Here is a 15,570-nt window from a genome sequence, read left to right on the forward strand (position 1 = left end):
GCAAACCAAGACACCCCCTCTCTCAAGGCCACGTGTTAAGAGCATCCTCGCATCCAAATGTGTGTGTGACACCTGGAGACTAGATCTTTCCACAGCGCTCACACCTCCAGAAGCAGGGGCTGCAGGCAAATGGAGAAAAGAGATGGAGGTGAGCAGAGAAGCGTTCCATCTCAGTGTACGGTAAGGAAGCAGAAAGATGCTTTCCGAGGAGGCCCGCATGTCAGTGGAGAAGCCGAGGAAGCACAAATGGCATTAAGATGACACAGAGGGGAAAAAATCACTTCAAGCATCAATTCCACGGGCCGCCTTCACTGACCCCACAGACAAGTCACCCACAGTCCCCTGGGATTCTCCTTCACAGCACCTACCACAATTATAATTAATTATTGTGTAATTATTAAGTTCCTGTCTAAATTAACCTGCTAGACAGTAAGTGCATGAGGACAGAGACTCTGTCTTAACTTGTTCACCACCACTTGGCACATATTTGTTGAATGAATGAATGAATGAACCTACCAGCAAAGGTGATAGCAAAAGAGATTAATTCAGTTGATGAAATCAATTAATGAATAAATAAGTCAATGAAAAACTGAATCAATAGCTCAGCACGGATTGGACGCTTGTTTCAAATGCACCTTAAATGTTGTTTTAAATCCGGTTCCAATTAGATTTTACGACAGTGATACTCAAGAGGAGACTTCACCTCCCGAGTAATTTGGTGACTGCACCTTGCTGCTGAACCCGTCAGTTTTAAATACAGTCAATGCCTCGTGAGTCATTTGGCAAATCTGCAAAAGGATGCTGTATATATGGATGCATATGTCTATATACAGGCATACCTCATTTTTTTTGTTATTGTTTTTTGGGGTTTTTTTTGAGGAAGATTAGCCCTGAGCTAACATCTGCAGCCAATCCTCCTCTTTTTGCTGAGGAAGACTGGCCATGAGCTAACATCTGTGTTCATCTTCCTCTACTTTATATGTGGGACACCTACCACAGCATGGCTTGCCAAGTGGCACCATGTCCACACCTGGGATCCGAACCGGCGAACCCCAGGCCACTGAAGCGGAACATGCGTACTTAACCACTGTGCCACCGGGCCAGCCCCCAAGGTATACCTCATTTATTGTGTTCTGCTTTATTGCACTCTGTGGATACTGCCTCTTTTACAAGGCCCTCTACCAGCAAAAAGATTACGATTTGCTGAAGGCTCAGATGATGGTTAGTATTTTTTAGCAATAAAGTATTTTTGAATTAGGGTATGTCCATTGTTTCTTTTAGACATAATGCTATTGCACTCTTAATAGACTACAGTATAAATATAACTTTTTATGCACTGGGAAACCAAAATATTTGTGTGACTCGCTTTATTGCGATATTCACTTTATTGCAGTGGTCTGGAACCAAACCCACCATATCTCCGAGGTATGCCTGTATACACACACACACACACACACATATACATACAGACATATATATATTCCACACGTCACCACTGCTTCCATGTTTGGTTCAACACAAGACTTTGATGGTCACGTATCAAACCTCACGGAGGGAGAGTCCCAGTGCACACCCCCCAACCCCAGTTCAACCCCAAAGACTCATGTACTCGACACACAATAAAGTGCACCGACAAGGCCTCTGGTTGTATTTCACCTTCGGGTACCAGGGGGATGTTTTCAGTTCCACGTCATGAACACATGCAGGCTCCACAATTCACAGGCTTCACATCTCTGATTGAGGACCACATTTTTATTCAGGCTGGATACTTGTCTTAGCACCAGTTTCCAAACCTTCGCCAGGTCTGGGAGGTCTGGGAGGAGGGACTTCTAAGGACCCACAATTCACAGCACATCTCTCGAAGACAAAATACATCATTCCCAGGTTCTCTCTCCCCATGTTTTTGTGAACTAGTTTAAATATTACAACAGTCTTTATTAGAAAATCCCAAATATTTTATCTTGAAAAATCAGCAATTCAGGTGTTAAAAAAAAACCAGCAGGGAATGGCCGATTTGACTTCAGTATTTACACTGTGGTCAGTTTCCACTCCCAGCTAGTGGCTTCAATTCCCCTTCTGGAAAGCTCCGACGGGCCCAGGTGTCGTGGAAGAAGTTGTTCCATCTTTGTCTTCTTTCCTTATTTGGTTGCTGTCTGGCTGCCGCAATAATCATCAGGCCCTTGGATTATCTTCTTGAACTGATCGCCTAAATCGCAGGTCTGGGGCTGACACAGAAAAGAGACGTTAGCACAGACACTCACTGCCCCATCTCTCCAGGGGAAAGACCAAACGGGCCTTCAAGATCCCACAGCTTCCCGTGCCTGCCTTGCCCCTCTTTTTTCAATCCTCCCCTTGAACTCCCACCATTGGATGCTGTCAGTACATGTTATTCCAAAAAGATGAATGGGGTTGTTGGTTTGCTTGTTGCCTCCCCAGCATCCATCCCCTTCTGGCATCAGCTGCAGATTTTCTTTGGGAAGCCACCCTTCCCCACTCTCAGTCCCTGGCTCTGTAGGGTTGTACCACCTGTATCTACAGAGGAGGCCTGGGACTCAGATCTGGCCAATGAAATCATCATATTTTCATGGCCACAGCCATTGGTTCATGGAGGGGCTTATCCCCCAGTCAGATCCAAGGAAACACAATAAGAACTCTGGGTGTCTCACTCTTTCCCACTAGACTTGAATCTGAGAAGATATCAGGAGCTGATAAAGCAGTCTTGCGATATTAGAAAGAACCTAATTGAGAAAGGAGCTAACATGGAAAAGAATTGAACAAAAAGAAACCAGGTTCTGGTGACATATTGTGAGCCTCAGCTTATAAGGCAAGAATTATTCTTGGGGCTTTGCTAAAGCCAGTTTGGATCGATTCTTGCGATTGAACTGATACACGGGCAATTCTGATGCTCCAGCTTGGGCTATGTCATCTAGATGCAGGAGGTCTTCTTAGGGCCAGTTCAGTTACTCACCACGAGCAGCATCATGTTCCCTGACGTGCAAAGAGACTGGTTGCTGAGAAAGAAGAAAAGAGGCAGCCTCATCACTGGGAAATAATGCAGACCCCGGGTCCTGTTGCACAGCTGGTAAGGCCGGTGAGCCCCCCCACCATACAAAACTAAGAGGTGACATTAATTAAGACCAAGGCTCAGCCAGAGAAATATCAAACGTGTTTTGCTTTGTTTTGTTTAGGGACAGTGATTCCATCCATTTATTCATTCATTTCACAGGTATTTTACTGGGCATTTACAATACGCCAAGTAATATATTAGGACGTTGGGCTGTGAGGGTACAGACATGGTCCCTGCCTTCACAGGATTTAGAGTTGGGCCTCTAGGTCCCTGACCTAAATCGTGCAGACGGTATTAATTGGCACAGATAGCGAATGACACAGCAGTCTCTTCTGACAAGATCATAACTTCCAAAACTAGTGGCATTTGAATTTAGGTGGGTTAACTGCTTATCCATATTTCCCAAGACACCAAGGAAGCCAGCGAGGGCTCTGGGATTGGGGTTCCAGGCATCTCTTATACCCTCTTGGTAACAATGAAATTGGTAAAATCTTTTTAAAAGCATGACATGGCAATATCTATCAGTATTATCATGGGCATGCCACATGATACGCACATAAAATAATTGTGACACAAAATGTTTCATTACACACTACTTTTAGTCTTAAAAAAGAAACCCGGGATCAACCCAAATATTCAAATATGAGCAGACTGAGACAATGTGCAAGATATTAATTGGGGGGAGGGGAGTTACAATACTATGTGTATAGTATATCCCCAATTTTGTAATAAATAAATAAACAAAAATGTTAGTAGCTGTGTGTATGTTTGCAGATGCCTGGAGAGAAAGATCTAGAAGAATCTACACTGAAGCATTAATAGAGTGGGGTGAGATGGCAGGGCACTTTTCACCTCATGGGATGTACTTCTGTCAGATTGGGCTACAGAACAGACACACGTGGCCTCCAGCCTCACCTCCATGTTTCGCCTTTCCGGTGGCAACGAGCTGGGGTTTGCTCTCTTCTCCATCTCCTGCAGCTTGATCAACTTTTCTATCAGGAACATTTTATCTTTGCCCTCCTGCCAAGAAGGAAAAGGAAAACCAAAATGTGGAGGATGAATGATGGTGTGGGGTGGAGAAGCAAATGATGGAAAGAAGGCGGATTGTCAGGCAGGTGCGGTCCCAGACGTTGGATGGAGGCTGCCGCCATGTTTTCTCTTGAAAGAAAATAAACATTTCACAGCAAAGCCAGATTGTGCCCCTACAGCCTTCCCAAATTGTAATAATCTACTCTAAAGTGATTTCCTCAGCAGGCTTGAGAAGCAGCCTTGTCAGAAGCAACTGACATGCCGTTGTCTGAAGGCCCAGGACAAATGGTTTATAAGAGCCCCCTTCCTGGCATGCCCTCTGCCCCAAAACCCTGTCTGGGCACCCAGCACTGCCTGGGTCTGCCCTGGCCTCCCACTGGGAATGTCAAAGCTTACAGCTCTGCATCTAAAGACATCAAATATATTCCATTTGTCAACGTTATCTCTTTTCATGGAGTAGACCCAGATAAATAATTCCAGAATTGGGAAGGGACACAAAGAAACAGGTCTGCCTTCCCCAGAAGGGCGAATCACTTTTCTATAACTCTGCTGCAGATAAAGGAGTGACATATATCCCACCAGTGTTGAGGGGGCCAGCCAGCACCACTGATGGTCTGACCAGTCTAGGTCAGTCCCATTCCCCACGCCCTGTTTCTCCTTAAACTTTCACCCGCTAATTTTGCCATCCACCAGTGGATCCTGCTCGCAATAGATATTACTGTGGTATTTGCTTCAGTGTGATTTTCTATTTCCCTCATTCCTTCCACGTTTATCAATTGGAATTCTTCTGTAAGGAAGAGCTGGCCTTGGGAATTGGTATTTTAACAAGTTCCCCAGCTGCTGGCTGACGTGTTTGGAAATCTCTGGTCTGTAGCAGCTGTTTCACACTCCAGTGCAAATTAGAATTACCTGCAGGCCTTGCAAAAATGCAAACTCAAGGGCTTTAGCCAACAGATTTTGACTCAGGGAGGCAAAAGTGCATTGTAGGTAAGAGCACGAACTTTTGGAGTCACCTGGTTCAAATCCCACCATTTATTAGCCGTGTGACTTTGGGCGGATCACTTCACTCTGTAAGCCCTGGATTCCTTAATTTTAAAATAAGGGTTTTGGGGGCCTGCCCGATAGTGTAGTGGTCCACTTTGGCGGCCCAGGGTTCGCAGGTTCTGATCTTGGGTGCAGACCTACATACCACTCGTCAAGCCATGCTGTGGTGGCATCTCACATACAAAGTGGAGGAAGATTGGCACAGATGTTAGCTCAGTGACAATCTTCCTCAAGCAAGAAAAGACTCAAGCAGATAGAACCCTGGGGAGCCCCACTTCTTTCCCATGTTAGTAGACAGAAGTGCTCGTGTCACAATTATGTTGGTATTCGGAAGAAAAGGGAATCAGCCCAGGCGCAATGAGCATCCCTGTGTCCAGACTGTGGTCCCTAAATGCCATTTCACCAGGACTCCTTAAGAAATTGAAGAAATGGCGGATTCCTGCTCTGGGACAGGACATGAGCAAGATGAGTCTGGGACATCTTGTCCTTCCAGAGAGCAAGGAAGCTATCGAAGACTTTGCGGGCATGTCAAAAGTACCCGGGAGCTAATTCAAAAGGACTGCCACTAGCAAAGGATGAGACTATTTAAGCATAAACAAATGACTGTAATTGAAAGATGTCAAAATATACTATCTCTGAATTTGTAATAATAATTTGAAAAAATCCTCACTGGCTACATTGGGAGGTTGCTAGCTATAGTGGTTTGAATAGTGTCTCCCTTTTAAAAAGATATTTCCAAGTTATCCTAACCCCAGTACCTGTGAATATAGCCTTGTCTGGAAACAGGGTCTTTGCAGATGTAATTAGATTAAAGGTTTGGAGATGAGATCCTTCTGGATGAGGATGAACTCTAAATTCAAATGGTAAGTCCTCAGAAGAGAAGGAGAAATAGACAGAGAGAGAAAAGGGCCTTGTGAAGACGGAGGCAGAGATTGGACCTATGAAGGCGCAGGGCAAGAAACGCCAAGGTTTGCCAGCTGCCATCAGAAGCTGGGAGAGAGGCGAGGAACAGAGTCTCCCTCGGTGCTTCAGAAAGAACCAACCCTGCCGACACCTGGGTTTTGGACTTCTGGCCTCCAGAACTGTGAAACAATAAATTTCTGTTATTTTAAGCTACCCAGCTCATGGTAATTTGTTATGACAGCCCCAGGAAACTAATACACTAGGGTACCAACTTATCATTTAAAAAACTGGCATAACTCTTTCCTCTACGAACTCTATTTCAAGGGAATCAAATAGTTGATGAGCAAAAATTCTTCTTTTATAGAAGAATTCCAGCTAATAAATGTGGAAGAAACCTGACAATGAGAGTATCACTATTTTGTAATCCCTAATGAAATAAATGGATCTTCTAGGCAATACTCACGACAGGCTGCTAAATCAGGATGGATGGGTCAGGCTAACGAAGCGTGGACCCACTGATCACTCTTATCAAACACAAAAAAGAGACAGTCTGACATTTTATATCTGGAGGTGACGCCATCAGAAGGGCACAGCATCATCTATGAAGTGTTCTGGCTAAGAAGTTGAATTTGGTTCTAATCGGGTCTCTACAGTAGCTCACCACATTTACAGGAAATACAAAGGAGAAAGAAACATGCTAAACACCCCCACAGGGTGGCAAATCAGATGCATCCAGAATGTGGGAAGTCCTACAAGACAAACCACTTGGTTTCTTCAACAATAAATGGCAGGAAAAGGGGAAGGGCTGGACGGTTATAGAGGAAAAGCAACATAAGAGACATTTCAACCAAATGCAACAGGTGGCACTTTCTCAGATCCTGTTTGGAACAACCCTACTGTAAAAAGACACTTAATAGACAATTGGGGAAATGTGACCATTGACTGGGTCTTAGATGACAGGAAGGAATTATTAAGTTTCCTTTTAAGTGCGATGGTAGGTATCGTGGTCATGTCTTTTAAAAGTCTGTATCTCTCAGGCATATAGAAGTTTTTACAGATAAAATGACACAAAGTCTAGGATTTGCTTTAAAATAACCCAGAGATTTGCAGCGAAGGGTTAGTGCAGATGAAACAAGAGTGTGCAAATGTTGATGGTTGTTGGGGTGAGTGATGAGCGGGTGGAGCTTAACGACAGGGATACATTCTGAGAAACGAGTCATTAGGCGATTTCATCATTGTGCAAACATCACAGAGTGTACCTACACACACCTAGATGGTATAGCCTACCATACACCTAGGCCGTATGTTAGTAATCTTATGGGACCACCGTCGTGTATGAGGTCTGTCATTGACGAAAACATCATTACGCAGTGCATGACTGTATTCTATTTTGGATTATGTTTGGAAATTTCCATTATAAAATGCAAAAAAAAAAAAAGGGGAGAGGAGGATAAGGAAAGGGTACAGTGGGACTTACATTAATGATCTGTTCATGGAGCAGTCTGATCATTATCTTCCTTCCCTCTGTGATCTGCCAGTAAAGATACGTGATGATTCTGGAAGAAAAGAAAAGAAGGAATGGCAGACACTCTCGCCAATGCTTTGCAGGCTCTGGATTTCCAGTGGGTGCAAAGGAACTGAGATATTTACTTGCAAATGGATTTTGGCCCAAAGGTGCTCCTGAAAATTTGTGTCCCGGTGAGTTACAAGGTAAATACACGAGAGCAGTGGTTCTCACCACTCTGCACACGGAATCAACTGAAATGTGGGAAAAAGGCTCATGCCACGGCTCCTCCTCAGATCAATTAACTGAGCTTCTCTGGGCATGAGGCCAGACATCAGTATTTTTTCTTTTTTACAGCTTTATTAAGGCATAGTTTACATATTACAAAATTTACTCATGTTAAGGGTAGTTTGATGAGTTTTGGTATATTTATACACTTGTAAACTTCACCTCAATCTGGTTTTGTTTTTATTTTTTATTGAGATATACTTGACATATAACATGCTGTAAGTTTCAGGGTACAACTGTGTTGGTCTGATACACTGATACACTGCAATGCGATTACCACTGCAGTGTCAGCAAACACCTCTATCACATCACATGATCACCAGGTTTTTTTTGTGGCAAGAACAGTTAGACATCAGGAATTTAAAAATGCATGATTCCAACGCACAGCCAGAATTTGTGAAACTGCACAGTGCTGTTCAAACTTCAACGTGATACAGATTTCCTGGGAATTTGTTAAAATGCAGATTCTGATTCTGTAGGTCTGCAGCAGGGCCTGAGACTCTGCATTGACCCTGGTGAATTAGAAGTTTTGTTTTGTTTCGTTTTGTTTTTTTTGGTGAGGAAGATTGGCCCTGAGCTACATCTGTTGCCAATCTTCCTCTTTTTAATTTTTCTCCCCAAAGCCCCAGTACATAGTTGTATATCCTAGTCATAAGTCCTTCTAGTTCTTCTCTGTGGGATGCCGCCATAGCATGGCTTGATGAGCATTGTGTAGATTTATGCCCAGGATCCGAACTGGTGAACCCCAGGCCACCAAAGCAGAGTGCACAAATTTAACCACTATGCAACCGGGCCAGCCTCTGAATTAGAAGTTTGAAGGAGTGAGGCACTAGAACTCACTATTTTAAAGAGGGCAACAGCAACCTAGTGTGGGGCAGGGAGGGCATGCCAGAGCCAGGAGACCAAGTTCCAGCCCCTCAGCCACTAACAGGCTGTGCAGCCGGGAACCCACTCTGCAGGTCAAGCCATCTCTGTAAGTCATCACTTCCAACTGTAATAGTGAGGGTTGCCCCACCATCATCAGCAGCTGGGTCCACCACCCGTGCATCTGAGTTGTGTCTTCCTACAGGAGGAGCCACCATCTCAAACGCCATCAGGGCCAGGCTTCTAAAGTGGGACAGCCGTTAGTCAGCCAACCAACTTTTCATGCAGGAAAACAGGCCCAGTCTTGGCACATCTTCTGCTTTTTCACAAGAAGTTAGGAACGGCTCTTTTTTTATTTGAAAATGAAAGTACACTATCCTATGTATCAATAATGCCCAGCCCATTTTAATATATCACAATCTCAGAAAAAAAAAATCACACATTTAATTTTCCTAAGCATTCTCCTATCCATTTTGTTTTCATTTTATTGTCACATTATCTCTCAGAGGGGCAGAGCAGGGGCAGCCTGGTGGCATAGTGGTTAAGTTTGCATGCTCTAGTTCGATGGCCTGGGGTTCACAGGTTCAGATCCCAGGCGTAGACCCAGCACTGCTCGTCAAGCCATGCTGTGGAGGCACCCCACGTAAAATAGAGGAAGATTGGCACAGATGATAGCTCAGTGACAATCTTCCTCAAGCAAAAAGAGGCAGATTGGCAACAGATGTTAGCTCAGGGCCAATCTTCTTCACCAAAGAAAAAAAAAGAAAGAAAAGAGGGGCAGAGCAGGTATTGCTTTCTTCATAAAATGGGTGAAAAAAAAAAAACTAGGACAAAAAATATTAAATAACTTCTTGAAAAATTCAAGGGCAGGGTCAGAATCATGGAAAACCATGAGCCCACCTGCAGCCCTCTGCTCTTGCAGCAAACATCCCGAGGGCTGTCTGCATGTTGTGTTAACAGTGTTCCTCCCAACAGCTTCCCAGGGCACCCCACTTACAACACAATGAGGGTGAGGATGAAAAAGAAGTGCACGCTTCCGATGAGGTTCCGGTAGATCCAGACAACCCACAGGTAGCTGGGCCTTTTACTCAGGGTGTCGATCCAGCTGTAGATGGCGTGAATGAAGAAGGGCAGCCCTTGAAACGGGCCACAGTCAGCTGAAGGTTTCAATCTGGCAAAACAAGGGATGGAAAAACATCTCTGGCGTGAGACTCAGCTATAGTCTATTCTAAAATCAGCTTTCCTTCTGGGCTCTGCATCTGGAACCAGCACTTCTTGCCTGCTCCCCCGACGCCCCCCGACCAAAGGAAGCCCTTTCACTCACAGCCTCAGCTGGTAGGTTTGTCCTCATGGCCCACACTCTGAGGACCAGCTCTTAGCAGGGGTATCACCCGACCCAACCTGAACCCCAGGCAGTGGCCTCTGAGGGGACCTAACTCAGAGAAACCAACTGGGACGATCAGATTCTCTTCCTTGGGAACTTGAACTAAGAAATTCAAAGAGGGGACCCCGTAATCTATGGAAGCTGGAGCTGTGGCAGTGATGGCCATGTGCAATCAATTGTGAGAAAGGGGTAGAAACTAGAAGGCAGCATGGAGCTGGTTAGGAAGAGAGAAAAAAGAGAATAGACACAGAGAGAGGAGCAAGGACTTCGCGGAACAGAGTAGCCTGCCCTGAACCCCTGCCTTCCAGTGGTTCCAGTTCCACGTGCATCCTAAAAATCAAATGCCCGGTTTGTTCGTTCGTTGGCTCATTTCTTCATTCATTCATTCCACAGAGGTTTATCTCACTTGTACCAGGCACCGTGCCCTGGAGATCCCACAGGAAACAAGACGGACACGGTCCCTGCCCAGTGAGTAAACAATGACACCGGGATTCAGACGAAGGCATTTCTGCCTGGGCACCATAGAAGGAAGACAAGAACCTGCCGCGGGCGGGAGAGAAGAGGTGGAGCTGACAGTAAACGAGGATGGTTGTCGAGTCAGATCTTGGAGATGGCTTTTGAGCTGAGATGGAAAGAAGGCCGCCAAGCAAAGGGAGTGAGGAGAACACTTCAAACAGAGGACCTGCCTGCGTGGGGAGGGCGTGCGGGCTCCCAGGATGGAGCCAGAGCCCAGGGGCTGCGCAGTGTGGAACCGAAGGGGCTGAGGTGGAGAGGTAGGGGGGAGCCTGACCAGACAGGGCCTCTGGGTTCATTTGCATGAAGTTCTGTTCTCCACGTGGAGGAACGGGCCTCTCCCTATTCTGAGAAGCTTCAGCGCTTAGAGGAAGTAAGGAAGCTGTACCAGTCAGGACCGTGGGCGCCTGACGGGTGGTGCCCAAACTAGGATGTGACCCCTCCCTTGATTGCAGTGTCTGTTGGTTACTGGGAAACGTGGGTTAAACACTGAATTAAACATGTCATTTTACTGTATTTTGATATCTGGCGCCCTGCTGACACGGCAGAGACTGCCCTTCCCAGGGTTAGCCTGCAAATGTGTCTTTTATATGCAAACCAACCAACCAACCGGGGGCCACATCCTACCCCCACGATGTCCTCTATCAGGCTCCCACTCTCTGGGCCACCATTCCTCAGGGCCCCACTCATGCCGGACCAGGTACCAGGCAACTCCAAACGGCCCCAATGCCCCAGAGCCCACTGAAATTATTCCAAACAACCACTCCTAATCTGCTCACCCTGCCTCGCCTGTTCCTTCCCATGTAACCCACAATAAAAGCTTGTGCCCAGGGCTGGCCCGGTGGTGCAGCAGTTAAGTGTGCATGTTCCGCTTTGGGGGCCCGGGGTTTGCTGGTTCGGATCCCAGGTGCGGACATGGCACAGCTTGGCAAGCCATGCTGTGGCAGGCATCCCATGTATAAAAAGTAGAGGAAGATGGGCACGGATGTTAGCTCAGGGCCAGTCTTCCTCAGCAGAAAAAGAGGAGGACTGACAGTAGATGTTAGCTCAGAGCTAATCTTCCTCAAAAAAAAGAAAAAAGCTCGTGCCCACATTTTATCCTCACTCTCTCTGCCTCCTGATTGGCCCTGGTGCCTCCTCATGTGGCCCCCCATGGCGTGGTGTGAGCCCTCTTCTCAGGATCTGTGAGTATAAACTATCCTGTCAATGGCAGTCATCTCCTGATCGGTCGACCTCACCAAACCTGAATGATAAAAAAACCTACATTTTAGGACACTCACCCACCGCCTCTCTAAAACCTCACTCCAAGGCCACCATCTCCTACCTCCAGATGGTGATGGCCTGGATGCACAGGACCCCGGTGAAGGATGGAAAAAAGAGCAAGAAGATGAAGACCGTCATCATCTGTGACGCCCGCCAGGCTTTGCTCGGAGGCTGGAAGTTCATCATCAGGCTGATCTGAAGAAAGAGAAGCAGCCACCGTGGCCCGAGGAGCAGGCCAGAGGGACCCAGCCAGCCACCGGCTTCCTCACACCCGTCCCAGTGCCCCCGGCCCCCAGCACCCAATTCCAGCCACCACTGGGTCACACGTGACTGAGCAAAGCTGATTTGTTCCAACTTTAGACTGACTCACATTTTTGACGTAAAACATGATGAAAAGAGTAATCATCTGGATAAAGGGCAGCAGAGGACAGAAGAAGGTTCCGATCCTAGGAGGGAGAGAGAGTGTCAGAGACCAGGGAGACACGGGAGTGGGGGCAGACATGGGTGCGGAGGGAAGGGAAAGAGGGTGCCATGGGCTGAATCACATTCCTACAAAATTCACACATTTAAGTCCTAACCACCAGTACCTCACACTCTGACTGTGTTTGGAAACAGGGTCTTTAAAGAGGTAATTAAGGTAAAATGAGGTCACTAGGGTGGGCCCTAATCCAATATGACGTGTGCCCTTGAAGGAAGAGATGCACGCACACACAGAGGGAAGACGGTGTGAAGATGCAGGGAGAAGGCGCCACCTACAGGCCAAGGAGAGCGGCCTCAGGAGAAACCAACCCTGCCAGCGCCTTGATCTTGGCCTTCCAGCCTCCAGAACTGTGAGGAAACAAATGGGCGTTGTTTAAGCCCCCCAAGGGTGGCACCTTGTCGTGGCAGCCGTAACAAACGAACGCAGAGGGAGACTGCCTCCCCCACAGCCAACCAGGCACGTCCCCCCGCACCCAAGGTCCACAGCTGCTCTCTGCCCGCCTCTGGAGAAAGAAATTTTGCAGAGCACCCTCCCCACGCAGCCACTGAACTCCGGATGGCCTTCCACGAGCCCTAACCTAGGTGCCCTGATGTGGGACACGTCCCCCTCCTCCCTCCGTGGCACTGGAGAAGGTCTCAGGTCCTGCAGGGACAGGCCTTAACCCGCACTAAGTCACAAATGAGAAGGGCACTCCCTCCACCCCCCTCACCCCGGAGTCCCGGAGAAGGAAGTCGCAGTTCTCTGATAGAACATAACTCCTAACGCTCGCCAACCTCCCATTTTTTTTAAAAGGAGCAGTTTTAGACTGAGCGCCTTGACAGACAGCAGCATCTAGCTAGATTTTAATGAGTGTTCACGAAGGGATCCATTTTATTCTTCGAGCTATTGGCAATTTCTGTCAAGTGATACTGGTTTTTCCATCTATGATTGTAAAATAAAGACTCCTTTAAAAATGTATGCAAGTCAAAAAAAGGCAAACAATTTAAAAGATAATACTAAGTGAAAAAACAGATATGCCCAAAAATAGGCAGGCTGGTGTACAAAAAGACTGAAGTTTAAGAAACACTTTCCTCACCTCATCTCTGCCATCATCCCCAACGCACGCTCAATTTCTGTTATATTATCTTTTAAAGCTCATCGTCAAAAACAATATTTTCCTAAAACCCACAGAGGGTAAATCTATAATTGTCACAGAGAAAGGAAAAGAGATGTGTGTTTTCAATTGTGCTTATCTGCGACTTAGTAACAAAAATCTTAAAGGCCTGGAAGTAACCATGGCCATCTCCGATTGTAACTTTTCCCCCCTCAATGCCAACATTTCCCTGTGGAACCTCCATCGAATGGTCAAGAATATGAAGGCTGGGGCTCTAGGATGCAAAAACCTGGCCAAAGTAAGTAGTTAATAAAGGGAGCAATATTATTATTGCCATGCCAGATGATTTATGCACATTACTTATTAAAAAACTTAAGAGTGCTTATAAGTACCATATGAGCCAGCAATTCCACTTCAAAAGAATTGAAAGCAGGGTCTCAAAGAGACATTTGTTCACCCATGTTCAGAGCAGCATTATTCACAACAGCCAAGAGGTGGATGCAACCCAAGTGTCCATCAACAGATGAACGGATAAACAAAATGTGGCATATTCACGCAATATGAATAATATGAATATCATTTAGCTCTAAAAAGGACAGGAAATTCCATTACAGTCTACAATATGGATGAAGCTGGAGGAGGTTATGCTAAGTCAAATAAGGCAGTCACAAAAAGATAAATTCTGTGTGATTCCGCTTACATGAAGCATCTAAGACAGTCAAACACAGAAACAGAAAGTAGAATGGTGGTGGCAGGGACTGGGGGGAGGGGAAATGGGGAGTTAGTGTTTAAGGGGCAGAGTTTCAGTTTCGCCAGGTGAGAAAGTTCTGGAGATTGGTTGTTCAATGATGTCAATATACCCAACACAACTGAACTATACACTTAAAAATGGTTGAGATGGTAAATTTTATGCTATGTGTTTTTTACCACAATTTTTGAAATGTGTGCTCATAAGGATAACAACAGCCATAATATCCCCACTTATAAAACACTTCTGGGGCCAGCATGGTGGCATAGTGGTTAAGTTCACGTGTTCTGCTTCAGCGGCCCGCGGTTCACTGGTTTGGATCCTGGCACACCTACACACTGCTCATCAAGCCATGCATGGCGGCATCCCACAGAGAAGAACTAGAATGACCTACAACTAGGATATACAACTGTGTACTGGGGCTTTGGGGAGAGAAAAGAAAAAAAGAGGAAAATTGGCAACAGATGTTAGCTCAGGGCCAGTCTTCCTAACCAAAAAAAACCACAATAAAAAAAACATTTCTGAGTCAGGTACTCACCAGCACTTAATGCATACGTTTTTCTCATTTAATCCTCAGCAAAACCCTGGGATGTACGCACTATTAGCTCCCCCATTTATAGGTCAGAAAGCTAAGGTTTAGAGAGAGTTTATGTAACCTGCCCAAAGGCATCCTGTTAGCTGAAATAATGTGGGTGAAAGGCCTTTGTCAGCTGCCCAGGTGCCAGGGGGTGACATGAGAGTATGCAAATCACATAAACCACAAAAAGAACAAGTCCTCGCTACCTCTAAAAATAAAGTCACTGGCATTAGTGAGTAATCTGCAGATAGCCAAATCACCCAGGGCAACTGTAAAGAGTCGGAAAATGAAACCCTGCACAGTTGTATGGCATATTGGAGACTGCAAAGCAGTCTTCACATATCATCTGACTTAATCCTCAACACAGTTCGAAGGTAGCTATTATGATGTTCATATTGCAGATGAAGAGACTGAGGGTCAGAGAAGCTCACTGACCTCAGTGAGTGACAGAGCCAGCCCCAGAATCCAAGTTTATTCAAGTCCAAATCCTCTACTTCCAAATTAGCAACCCCCCAACAGATGGAATTTAGGAATGTAATGCACTACATGGAATTCTGGCATTTACTACACCAGGTTAAAATAAATAAGTAAAATAGTCACTGGCTATTGGTTTGAGTTACTATTGGTTTGAGCTCATGAAAAATTTGATGCAACTAGCTGGCGAGTCCCAAAACAGAGTCGCACACACGTACATATGCACGGACACAGTTGCTAAACAGAGGTCACAAAGCCCAAAGGCTACAGAGGGCCCACCAGGTAGGACATCAGTGCTTGAAGCCAGCCAGGCATCAGAAGCACACAGCCCCTCTCCG

General features: G+C 45.9%; 1 protein-coding gene across 5 annotated transcripts in view; it reads right to left on the minus strand.

Annotated features, from left to right (window-relative positions):
• Positions 1–1,732: 1,732 nt before the first annotated feature.
• TMC5 (transmembrane channel like 5) overlaps positions 1,733–15,570 on the minus strand; it is a 73,872-nt gene continuing 60,034 nt past the window's right edge. For all 5 annotated transcript variants that reach the window (XM_070566618.1, XM_070566617.1, XM_070566620.1 and 2 more), the window contains 7 exons: positions 12,230–12,305; positions 11,921–12,054; positions 9,697–9,870; positions 7,521–7,599; positions 3,983–4,087; positions 2,969–3,011; positions 1,733–2,225 (listed from right to left, as the gene is read on the minus strand). In XM_070566618.1, the coding sequence (XP_070422719.1) occupies positions 2,173–2,225; positions 2,969–3,011; positions 3,983–4,087; positions 7,521–7,599; positions 9,697–9,870; positions 11,921–12,054; positions 12,230–12,305 (664 nt within the window). In that variant the 3' untranslated portion in view covers positions 1,733–2,172. The remainder of the gene's footprint in view (positions 2,226–2,968; positions 3,012–3,982; positions 4,088–7,520; positions 7,600–9,696; positions 9,871–11,920; positions 12,055–12,229; positions 12,306–15,570) is intronic.

This window comes from Equus przewalskii, chromosome 12, assembly GCF_037783145.1.
Source record: "Equus przewalskii isolate Varuska chromosome 12, EquPr2, whole genome shotgun sequence".
In the NCBI taxonomy this organism is placed as follows: Eukaryota; Metazoa; Chordata; class Mammalia; order Perissodactyla; family Equidae; genus Equus; species Equus przewalskii.